The 12,578-nt window shown below is 38.2% G+C and overlaps 1 protein-coding gene across 1 annotated transcript in view; it reads right to left on the bottom strand.

Annotated features, from left to right (window-relative positions):
* PIK3C2G (phosphatidylinositol-4-phosphate 3-kinase catalytic subunit type 2 gamma) overlaps nt 1-12,578 on the bottom strand; it is a 208,105-nt gene that overhangs the window by 2,746 nt on the left and 192,781 nt on the right. The window contains 1 exon segment of the mRNA XM_055809289.1: nt 3,893-4,018. Within this exon segment, the coding sequence (XP_055665264.1) occupies nt 3,893-4,018 (126 nt within the window).

Below are 12,578 nucleotides of genomic sequence, written 5' to 3'. Positions count from 1 at the left end.
CAGACAAGGATATAAAGGCTCAGTGCCAGCAATGTTCCTCATGTTGAGTGGCAACAGAAAGGTGGTTCTGAACTTCATGGGTGGACCCAGGACACACAAAATTGTTGGTTCTCCCAGACAACCTTAGCTGGCCTCAACTGCCCCTGTGGGACTACAGGGTGATTTTGTTTGCACTGAAAGCTGCAGGGATGTCACAATGAGCACCAAAGAGACAGGACACCAAGCTCTCTGGTGTGGGGGGATAATCAGTGCTGTGGGGATGAACATCCACTGCCACAGGTTGTGCGGGAAAGAAAAATTGTCCCCGACTCTCTTTTTAACTGGCTTTTTCTAGAAAGGTCTTACCAGGGAACAACATTGACTTTTCCCTTTAGAAACCTTTGGAAATCATAGTTTGGAACTGCTGTCACAAAAGTTGCACCTGGTGCTTTTCAGTTTTGATGTTTACTGTGCCTATTTCACCATATGGTATGTGAATTAAAAATTCCAGCTTTTCTGTCCTCCAATGACATCTCCCCAGCAAAATCTCAGTGAAATGATGGAAGAAATCTGAAAAGCGAGGACAGGCACAGTAAGCTATAATTTCATTTACAATAAATCTATGATTTGATTACTGAAGTGATACTAATGTTACTGTAGAAAGGTGCCTTGTTTCTTTGCCAATACATTAAAGATATCATCTTGAGCTCTTGCTTTAAATCACTAAAAAGTACATATGTAAGTTTTAAGAGCTAAGGAATCTTCAGTATAGTGGACCATAACAGGTGTGTGAACCGAGGTAATGAACTTTCAATTTTTGGACAAAAAGAGGCTTTAAGCTTTGTGCCGTGGCAGACCTTACAGTGCAGGGTGGGTGACTTCCAAATGATCCCAATAAACTGTTTCTAAAATGGTATTGCAAATTCAGCTGGAGCAAGGTATGTATCATCAGGATGTAGGGACAGAAGAAAGATCTGGAGATGGCTGAATTAATAGGTGAATAAAACAAATATCACCTGCCAGAATTTCATAATCAATTAGAACAGTTAAATCCTGAAATGATTGTGTAGTAAGAATCTTTGCCTCCCATTTTTACAGCTAGATTAAATGGAAGCGAATTATACATGGCCATGCAGCAAATCAGTGGGACAGTTAGGGCTGGAATTCAAGTGGATATATTAGGGCTGGAAATCAAGTGGGACAGTTCGGGCTGGAATTTGGTTAGCTCCAAATAGAGAAGCACTGCTGACCTACAGGAGTCTAATGACATTTTAATTGTAAATGCAGGACAGTTGCTTCTCCTTAGGTAGTCATGGCACAGTTCCTAGATTTGCTCTTAATTGTCCAAATTAGCTTTGATGCACGATGCTGGAGGGATCAGCTGTAGCTCCTGGTGCAGCTCCCCTCCTCCCCCTCCCCCAGGCTTGTTGGGGCTATTCTGGTTGTTGCAGGTCAGTGTCCCCTCTGCTCCGAGAGCAACTGCAATAACACAGACTGGTATGGCCCAGGTATATTTGCTCACACTTGGCCACACCCCAAGGGCAGGATGGAGAGAGTTTGCTCTTGTGCTGGCTTCATTATGGCAATGCACACTTTGTTTTCTCTTGGAGGTTTGAGCATTTAATGGGTGCGCATACATGCAGGCACTCGGGAGACAAACTGAAGACAAGTGAGACCTTGAAGCGTGTCTCAGGGCAAATGTTATACATATGAGCAAGACCCCACTGCTGCTGGTTCTGGTCATTGTGGCTTTTCTTGGAAAGAATTTAAACTTAAATTACCCAGATTTATTTTCAATTTTTATACTTTCTTACTTTTCACTAAACTACTTTGCATTCTCTTGAGTTACTCTTATTTGTTCCTAACTGTGGTCTATAAGCAGGCATGTTATTCTTTTTCTCTTTACGCTGCATTCCATTATTCTGTGTTCTTTCTCCTCCTCTTCTCAACCATTATTTTTTGATGGTTATACCAGTGTGAATGCAACAAACTACAAAATCTAAGTAAAGGTATAAAGGAAAAAAAAAAAAAGAGTGCTTTTTAAAAGCAACTCCAAAACATTTGGTATAGTTCATCCTATTGTCAGCCCTCCTGGACTTTCACATCTTTACTCTCACACGAGTAAAAATCAAAAATAAAATGCACTTTGCAAGGCTGATAATTTGCTGTAGGCAGTCATAAGCAAGAAAAGTACAAACCTAAAAACAAAAATACCCAAGAGAAGCACATTTCAGAGTTTTCTTAGTCTCAAAGACAGAGAGAAATTAATATACAGCTTCCTTCCAGCTATTTGGCTTTAATAAAAACTTATGAACTCATAAAAAAGGCTAGTGAATTTCTGTACACAGTGTTTTGGACACTAAATAACTTAAAAGACAGCTGACATATTTTTAGTAGCTTTTCTTCCCTGGGGTGGCTTCTGCCTCAGTCTACCAGGCTTGGACAGAAAATGCATACAAAATGACATCACATATGGAAGAACAGAGCTGTGAACAGCACAAGCGTTGGGTTTGAAATGTCCATGTTCAATGGAACCATATGTCCCCACTGTGATTAGCAGTTCCTGGTGAAAAAGATTGAGCATCTGTGAAGAAGGTTGTAAGTTACGAATAAAGGATATTAAAGTTTTCATGGCATTTCTTTTAACAGCAATGCAATGTTCATTAACCACAACTAAATCTCCTCCCAGTGACTGCTGTCTGAATGCAGACAGGGTTTTGGATTTTCTTGCATTCAACTTGATCTAATAATTAGAAAGGTAATTAATCATCTTCCAGTGTTGCTGGCTGGTTCTTGTCTGTAGTCCATTTTGGATATTTACAATGAATGTTATTATATAATCATATTGTATTTCTTTGTTTAAAATCTTCTTCAGATGTAAAGGAATTTCTTTAGACAGGTCAATGAGACTCATCCCACTGTCTCTTAGATTGCAAAAAAAAGGAAAGAACAGAAAAATAAAGCCTAGTTGCCTGTTATTCCACTGCAGTACCAAAAGCAGGGAAATCTGTCTCAGCTGTTAGCAGCAATACTACTCGAGAAGCCTACTTACAGATGAACTGGAAGTCATCTTTTTTAATCAAACAGACACAGGAAAAGAAAGGGAAAAAATATTAAAACCCCAGGATGGGAAACTAGGTGATAAGGACACTTAGGTTCAGCTGACTAACTTCAACATACCTTATCTATGAAACAGGGTGGAGTGGTAACATTTTCCATGTCTTCTCCTTTAAGCCTGCTCAAAGAGCATTTCTAAATTGCTTTGAGATCTTTAGGAGATTTGTTACATGTAATAATTATAAACTCCAATTCCACCTACTGTTTGAATCTCATCTGCCCTTAAAAAAGAACACAGTTTATGCCACTTCCCATTTGTAAATGTTTCTCCATACAAATGTTTCTTTTCACCCAAGAGACATTGAGCGCTTCAGTGGTATGTAAAATAATTATATATGGCTGTGAACTGCTAGCATTTTGATGTAAAAAGAACTTGACTATTTACTACTGTGTTATAATTTAGGATAGTGACAACCAATTTGGTTGTCCACTTTCAAATGTGAATTTGAATAACAGTACCTGTTCAATTAATACTTTTTATGTTATTGTATAAATCTGCTATGAAAACAGCCTAGGTTTTGGTGCAATGATTCTTGGTTACATTGGGCTAACATGTAGCTGTGGTTATGGTGTAAGAATAATCCAACTGCTTTCCTGAAAAGAGAGACATCAAGAGACCGTTTCACTTCTGAGAAAGATGCAAAGCAGAGGACTGTCCCCATTTGTGGTTCAGTTTATATGTTCTTTCTGTTTGATCATACTCATTGCAACAGTGATAAATGCTCTACTATTTTATTTCAAGAATGGGCAAAGAAAATCAAACAAGAAACGGTGGACAAAAGTGAATGGTACTTACAATTTCATTGTAAGTAGGGTCAGAGCTTTTTGGAGCTGTTCTTGTTTTCCTTCCACTGACCTCAGAAGGATCTGGCAGAAGATAAAATTCAGCATGTGCACTTGGGGCAGAGCCATCTGGAAGGTGCTGAAAAACAAGAGTCATAAATACAAGTTCTTATGTTCTAGCAACAAAAACAAAGTACCAAATGAAATCTGGACTTTAAGCAGACACGGAAACATTTTACATTCTCGCTGTTCTCTCTGCTAAATCGGAGTGCTAGTGCAGTAAACAACAGGAATTCTTAGAATTCACCTTAATACTGAATGAGAAAAATAGAAATGGAATAATACAAGAACAAGGTAAAATTGCCTGTCTTTAATAATGTTCTGATGGAAAACCCCTTAATCCTCAAGATTGTACTTGAACTCAGCTTAATCTGATAAAAAGTCTAGCCTTTCCACTTTCCAGAGTAACGCATAGAAACCAGATTCTAGCCAGTCAGTTCTTCTTGGTTTTAACCCCTAAGTAGCAGTGCTGATGCTGGGGAGAACTGATCGTTTCTAAGGGTGTTTCATAAAGCATATTACTATAGAAGAGTCAGGAGCATTTCCTGAAGCAGTATAGGCAGAACAGTATTCTTGTAATAACAGTCTTTCTGATCTCTCCCATCAAACAGATGCAAACTCTTTAATTTTTCAGTTCAGGTTACTGAACAATATTCCAGATATTCCATCTTACTGTAACTACTCATGATCACAGCCAATCTATTAACCAGGCTCAGTCATAGCCTAATGCTGGTGTGTGGAGCATTTTTTCATAACTTCTGAACAGCTGTAAGGTTATTCCTAACCCCACACTGCCATTATTCAGAAAACACGTTGGTAGTCTGAAAGGTTTTAAAAAAACACACAAGATGTCTTGCCAATATATGTCACTTAGTGCTTAGCTTGTAATTAAGCAGAAGTCTTTGTGTTGGTAACACAATATGCAATCAGAAAGCACAAAATGGGGCATATCTAAATATCAGTAATTTTAATCATATTAAAAGCATTTTAGGCAGCAAGTTTACCTGACAACTCATAGGCAATCCAGTGACAGAATGCAAATGAAAATGCAGGCAAAAAGAAGAGATCTTAAAAGTTTTGGAACCAATGAAGCCAGAGCATTAAACAGGCAGTTGCATTTATATTTCCTATTGTAATTCTACCTGGCTCAGAATAAAGACATTTCTCTGATTTTGATTATTCACAGTATGTACCTAGGAATACTGGGCATTCTACAGGCATTATCAACAACATATCCTTGTGATAAGAGAAACTGCTGGTGTCCTAGCAATGAACAACTTCTCTACTGGGAAGAAAAAATGTGGTTTTGTGTGTGAGCAACCAGATCTTGCACAACAGATCTCTTTTTTTTTTTTGTTTTTTTTTGTTTTTTGTTATCTGAAATGATCCTTAAAGGCAAATGATGTGGTCAACTGCAAAGTTTATTATTGCTATCGTTAACACTATACAGCATCAAAGGATGCACTAGTCAAATCATTAAACATTGTCAGCACTGTGATTAACGTCACTATTGCTAAGCTCCCAAAAGTACATCTGATTAAAAATATACATGGGATCTGGATAGCTGGGATTCGACAGCCAAAATAAGAATGTCATTAAATGACAGTGAAGCTAACAGGTATTTTCCTAGGACAGAGTAATGCATTGTTATTGCAGGATTTACAATTTACTGTCCATTTGAAAGCCCATCTCTATTGATCTAGACTATACTACAACTTCAATCAAGGACTACAAATAACAGTAAATTGAACAGTCTCTTAAAAATCAGGAAGGAGAAAGAAATGTAGCCTTAAATACCAGTCCAAGCAACCAAGATCCTAACTGTAATCAAGCTCTTCCCTTCCCAATGAAAAGATAAGCATCACTGTAACTTGAAGGTCAACAGATCTTAGATGTTTCAGACAAAAAAGGAAACATAGTTAAAATAAAAAAAAGGAGGCGAGGGGGTCATTCTTGAAGAAGACCTTATCAGCTCAACTGCTGAGGCCCAGCACAACAATCTTCGCGATCTCAAGCGCAGAAATACAGTACAGGGAGATCCCTACGAAATGTCAGGCTTTATAGATCATCCCAGCAGTGTATTGCCTAACAAGGGACCATGTCAGAGCTCATTTTGAAAGCAGAGGTCAGCAGCGGCTTTGAAGGGCACTGGGCTGAGGAGCCCAGATGGTAAGTAATGGGCTGCAAAGGTAGCAGAGAGGATGGCTGCATCTGTCCTGTTCTGCTGCCCTTTGAGCTCTCCAGATAGCACAAGGTGTAGTCACAAGTGCTGTGCCCCACTGCACACCTCAGACAGCAAAGGTACAGATCACAGCAGCATCATTTGCATTTCAGACAGGCTCAGTCTGACATTTCACCTGCCTGAGGAAGAATCCAAGCTGATTGCCATGTGATTCGTTGACATGACTGGGGTATCCAGAAGGACATGCCATGAATCGAAAAGAAGTCAGATAAAATTGTCACTATGCCTTTGAGTTGCTCCTTGTGCCCTGGTAGTAATGCTCACACATCATCTAACCTTCAGGCAACTAACCTTCTTCCATCAGCGGACTCCTCCCAAGGCCTAAGGAAGGCACTTTAAAGAAGTGCTGTGACCATGTGAAATATGGACACATAACTACTTCCTTACTATCCCTTTGAATGTAGCTAAATAAATGTTGAAAGAGGCGAGTAGGAGGACAGGGTCAAGAGACAAAAAAAAACCCCAAACCATAATATTTTAGCAATTCAGAGGAAAGTCAAGGCAGAGAAGTTGCTCTGGGATCTTTCAGAACTAAAACAAAGCATTCTTTATGAATAGTAGCAATCAGCAGCCAGGCTGTTAGAGGTAATTTCAAGTGCAGCCACCTGAATTCAAACTAGAGATCTTATTTCTGGGTGCTGGGTTTATTCCCCTCTGCTTTACAGATAACATTTTCCCACTTCGTCTTCCCTTGCCAAGGAAAGGCAAACAGGGCACTCAAAATTCCATAACTGTCCCAATTCTCCATCTGCAGTGGCACTGTTATGCCATCAAGTGATCAAAAAGCTTCAGCTGAGCACTTTTCAAGCCAGATCACCTCTTCCACTGCTTAGCTGCCCTCCCCTGACTGCTGGTATGACACAATACATCTAACGAGGGTCAATAACTGTTAAAAAGGTTCTGTCCCACTACACACTAATAATTCAAAACTATAGATTAAGAGCAGGTATAAATCAGTCATGGTTTTACAGGAACAGAGTATGGGTAGCTTGATGAGTTTGTGCTGGCTGCTCTTCTGATTGGCACAAAAGTTGAATCTTTTCTAGTGAAGATCCTGCTTCACCGAAGGATTTCTTGAGACAAGACTTGTCATAGCGGTGGACGGAACTGTGCTTTGCTAGATCCTCCCTGGCAGGGGCAATGAGAGATCTTGGCAGTCTGACAATCATAGTACAAAACCAAGAGGGGGAGTAACAGGGCAGAAATATCTTTCTAAATCTAAGGTAGGTGAAATTTGAGGTAAACTGTTTTATTAAGACAACTAAAAGGGCAGGCAAAAATCCAAAGCTTTCTGGCAAACTAGTCCTTTCTCAAGCTTTTGTATGCAAGTTCAGCATTTGGTTGAATAAAGGAGAATGGAGTAAACATCAGATTTTTTTTTCTTTCTAAAAATTATGTCTTCTGTCCTATTAAATTGTCAGATTTAGTGAGCAAAACCCCTTGTTTATCAATTCGCTTCTAACTCTGACTGTATGGGCACATTTGTAAACAGGTAAACATGAAGAATAACTGACCTAAATGCCAGTCTCCTTTGCACCAAAGAACATCTGTTCTGGTGGGTCCATTATAAAAATTGAGTAAAATTTCTAGCAGGCTTATGAGAAATTCTGAAATCCTGTAAAAAACCCTTTTTTTATTACTAATGGCTCAAAAATCATTGATTTCTGTCCATAATTCAGGCAGGCCAGAAGGAAAATCAAATGGTACCCTGGGCATGTCATTTTGCATTTTAACAACTCTGCAATACCTTTATAGCTTGGATGTACTTGTGATCAAGCAAACAGAAAAAACCCCAAAGTTTTAGATTGAATTCTATTAATTGTCGCAGCACTCTCCAAACCAGCCGGCTGCAACAAGGTCTTTTACCATCTCATACCAGCATACTCTTCATGCCAGTCCCTCTGCTGCCTTCTCCTAGTCTCGCCTCATCCAGGGCATGTGCTCTCTCTCTTTCTGCTTCTTCCTCTTCCTTGGCTGTCCGACCTCTTCACAGAACCAGCCACACCTGCACCTTGTCTACATCAGCCAACCCACTGCCCCTGAAGCGAGCCCACAGATGTATATTATCAATGCTAATTAGCCCAGCTTCAATCCACCACAATTAATGTTTAATTCTGTAGTCATTTCATTAACCCAAAATAAAGGAAGTTAACTTCCTTTAAAGGAAGTTACTCCCAATTTAAATTACTGTCTGAAATCTTCAATTGTGTACTCTTATGAATAAATTCAGACTATAAGAATCTGTAAAGGTGAGAAGGTAAAAAACTAAGTTCCCAACAGAAATGCAATAGATCTTGTAATACCTATGGACAAAAAAATGCCAGTGATTTTGGTCTGCCAATACAAAAAATTGAGTTGCATTTAGAAGCTGACACTCCCTGTGCTTTCTTCAAATACAAACAAGCCCCGACTGGACAATTTTCTTACAGAATGACCTGTCTACTTGACCTTGATAATGACTGATGTTTTTAAGGAATTCAGTTACAATGGCCTGCATATATTTTTTTTTAAAAGCAGTTTATTGAAATATTATTGTCTTCTAAAGTCAGGCAGAAGGTGATGAAAATATTTAAAAATGAGGGGAGTGAGGGAAAGGAAATACTACTCTGGATTTACTTCTTTCCACATCTGTAATTCAATACTGAAAAACTAATACAGGCATGTATCTGTTATGGCTGTGTGCAATTTTTCACTCCAATTTTATTTTCCAAACCTAGAAAACTATTGGTATTTACTTACAGAAACGCAGGCAGATAGGTTATGTCCTGTGTAATTTAATTTTAAATATGCTAGCTGTAGCTGGGAAACAATGGAAGAAATTAAATTAATTTTTCCACAAGAATTACATTATCATAATGACTTTTCTCCCTTGATCATTACTAACTATCCACAACTCTCCTTAAGGATGGATTCTTTGTTAGCATTATGAAAGGCCTAACTACTTCAGAATTTGCCATACATTAAAATATGCAATTCAGCAACCAATATGAGTATCGAGATTTACTCAGGAAGTCTAAGGAAAGTTTTATGATTATTAAAAATGCATTTTAGGGATCATTTATTGTAAAGCTTTTTAAAACTCACCTCTTCATTAAGCCACATGAAATTTTCTCTTTAGGTAACTATTGGCTCAAATTAAATTATTTCATCAGTTTCTGTTAGTGTTAGATATGAAGATATTTTTCACTTTTTGTCCTAGAGTGAAACAGATTGATGGCTCTTGAACATTTGATAGTTCCAGATGCTATTCTCTTTTTCTCATTTTTCATTTTCAACCATCTTGACCAAAAGAAATAAATGATCAAAGGTAACTCGTATTACTCATACCACCTTTCCTCCTCCATTAATAACTTCCTTTCTTTCCCCAAAAATTAATTTCCTGGATATTTTCAAAACTGGTGCTTTCTTCCCCTTCTTCAGTGCAAAAAAGAAATCCAGCCTTTTGGAAGGCTCCAATTTCAGCTGCTGCCCCCAAATTAAGATAGGTGATAGATAGATAGATAGATAGATAAATAAATAAATCACTTTCTTCAGTTGCTCTAACTTTTAATTTTCTTATCCTTTACCTTCATCTTGTGTATTTCTCTTACATGCACTACTGTCAGAATTTATCTTCTACACAGTGAAGAAAGGACTATGAAATACTCCTTAATGTTTAATATTGAGATATCCTTATATCTTTAAAAATCATACCACTATAGCAAATGTTGGAAAAAGCCTTCACAGCTAGAAAGCAAAATGTTTATATATTAAGTGTAGACATGAGGCAGATTTGATTATTATCCAATAAAGGAGGATTAGAAAAAAAATCCAAAGAAGAAATCAGCCTTGCACCCCAGTAGCCTGTGGAAATTACTAGCTGCTTCTTGACTAAATTATAACTAGTAAGAAATGTGGAGAAGCCGTCACTGCTGCTATATTGTCTTTTACTTCTCTGAGTCCCTGTGTAATTTAGCAGAGAAAAGCTAAACCCTTTCTTTGTAAGCTGCAGCTTAATTAACAAATACAGCCTCTGCCTTAGGAACAGATAACAACCTCTGGGCTAATTCTAAATTTAAAGAGCGGAGAAACTAATCAGCACTAAGACAATTATATTACAAAGAAAGGAGTTCCTTCAAAAACAGATTAATAAGATATATAAAACTCCAGAACAATTGGGAATGCTGTGTGAATGGGCAGTTTTGTTGTTACTTCATAAATCCCAGCATGGGACTGAAGACCCTTCTTTGTTTTTCCTTTGAGCCCTACGTATCCCAAAGCACTGAACACCTCTATTCTGCTCTGCTACTAAGCTGTTTTGCTGTCACAAAATATTTTCAAGTTACTTCAAAGCAAAAGAAAAATAAAATCACATTTGCAGTAATTAATACATAATTACAAAAGAAGATAATGCATTATATCACTGTGGTGCACCCTGCACTGTCTGCTATTGGCAAGCATATTTTCTGAATCCCAAAATCAGAAAAGCAACCGGACAAAAGTGATTGCACAAATAAAGTATTTTTTCCCAAATGACTGCTTTTTTTTCACCTAAAATTTGAAAACATTTAACTGCTTCTCTGCAAGACAAGTTTATTTAGTTGCATTTTCTGATCCCAATTTTCCCCCTCTCTTCTATGTGAGCAATTACATTTCTTTTCCTAACTTCTTTCCTATCTTATGCACGCATCCGGATATGTAGATAAACAGAGAAGACACACTGTGACAGAGGTCACTGTCACAAAGGTCAATGGCAAAGCAGCAAAAGAAGAAACTACATTTATCTGAATTTCATGCAAGGAAATAAAGATATATTGTTTCAGAACAACACAGATTTTGTTCAGGGAATTTTCAAAAAGCATTTTTTGCCCAGGCATTTTCTACTTTTCAGAAATCTGATAGTGTCAGTGGAGCAAGCCTCCAGATAGCTTTGTCATTTACTATGACAAAAATGCAAAGGTGCTCTACCCAAGTTGTTGTTTTGAATCTCCAAATACAGCTTATGCACTTCGTGCATAATACCTTCAATATCCTCATCGACCTGCCTGTTCTGCACGCAGCTTGTCAGTGTACCAAACGGCAAAGAGCGCCTAGCGTGGGTGCTGTTAATTCAAGGGGAAACAGTGCTTTTGTCACTGCAGTGTATTCAAACTCCTTCTCTCCCAAGTGAAATAAGTTTTTTTGGCAAAAATACCCATGCAGGTTTACTGGTTCAGCTTTGTAGTGGAGTAGCAAGGACTTGTGCAGTCTACTGTTAATAGAAGATAGTATGCTGCATTCCAAATGAGGAGAACTATGAGGGCAAAAATAGGGTCTAGAGCTGTCCTGAGTCACAAAATCTCTAAAGTGAGAACCAGCCAACACTCTCCAAGGTCTTCTGGCTGTCAAATGGGAAAAGCTAACCCTCAGTCGCTGAGAAAGAAGGAAACAGCTAATACCCTGCAATGAACACACCAGTTCTGGGCAAAATGTCAAGGTGTTGACCCATCCTGGTGCGTGTGTGAAGTGGGTATATAAATTCCCAGTAAAGTTAAACCAGATCTCTGTAATGTTGGATATGTCATAGGCTTTATGGGAAACTGGTACCATTCTGGAGTGGTCATTGGAGGTCAAGTAAGGTACTTCACGGTATTTGAAACAGCCATGATCAGGCAATTGATTTGCATTCTACCATATGTGTATGAATCTTAGTTTCAAACTGAATCCCACTCCACTTAGGCCAAGGAACACAGACAGTGGAATTTTGGAAATGATCAAATATTATTTGTCAAATATTTAACAAACCCAGGTTTTTTTTTTCTTGTAAGGAGAAAGACAATTCTGGGAAACAGGCTGAATCCCCAAATATTCAGGGCTTCCTAAGAACTATGTAAAATGCTTCTAGTCTGCTTCAGTCATTTGAGAGGAAAGCCCATCTAACTCTGCTTCAATGAAGTAAATAAAATGAAAGCTGCCCTGTGACACCCAGAAGATCATAAAGGTTTCTGTTCCAAACCTTTATTCCTATAGAGCTCTCAAACCGAAACGGAATACTCTCAGAAAGGTGAAGAAAGGAACTCAGATGTAGATATGATACCTGTTTAAAAAGAATAATTTGTTCTTTTTAATAATATACAAAGAGTTGTATATTAGCATAGATACAATCCCAAATGAAATGGGGAGGAGTCTGTACAACCATGTGACTATGTCAAATAAAACAGGATTTTACTTTTTATTGACCATTAGTGGTAGTGGTCAAGGATGGCTAAAATTTAGCTCCAGCAAGTAATGACAGCTTTGTGTGCATTTACTACTGTTTCTGAATTAACAACAAAGGAAAAAAATAAAAATCTTAGAATGGCTTGTGTCCCTACCCAGCTCATGCCTGATCATGGCTGTTTCAAAGCTTAAGTCTAGCTCGTGAGCATTCACACCCTTC

The sequence above is a fragment of the Falco peregrinus genome, chromosome 6, assembly GCF_023634155.1.
Source record: "Falco peregrinus isolate bFalPer1 chromosome 6, bFalPer1.pri, whole genome shotgun sequence".
NCBI classification, from domain to species: Eukaryota; Metazoa; Chordata; class Aves; order Falconiformes; family Falconidae; genus Falco; species Falco peregrinus.
Note: the sequence above shows the minus strand (reverse complement) of the source record. Positions and strands in the feature narration are given on the sequence as shown.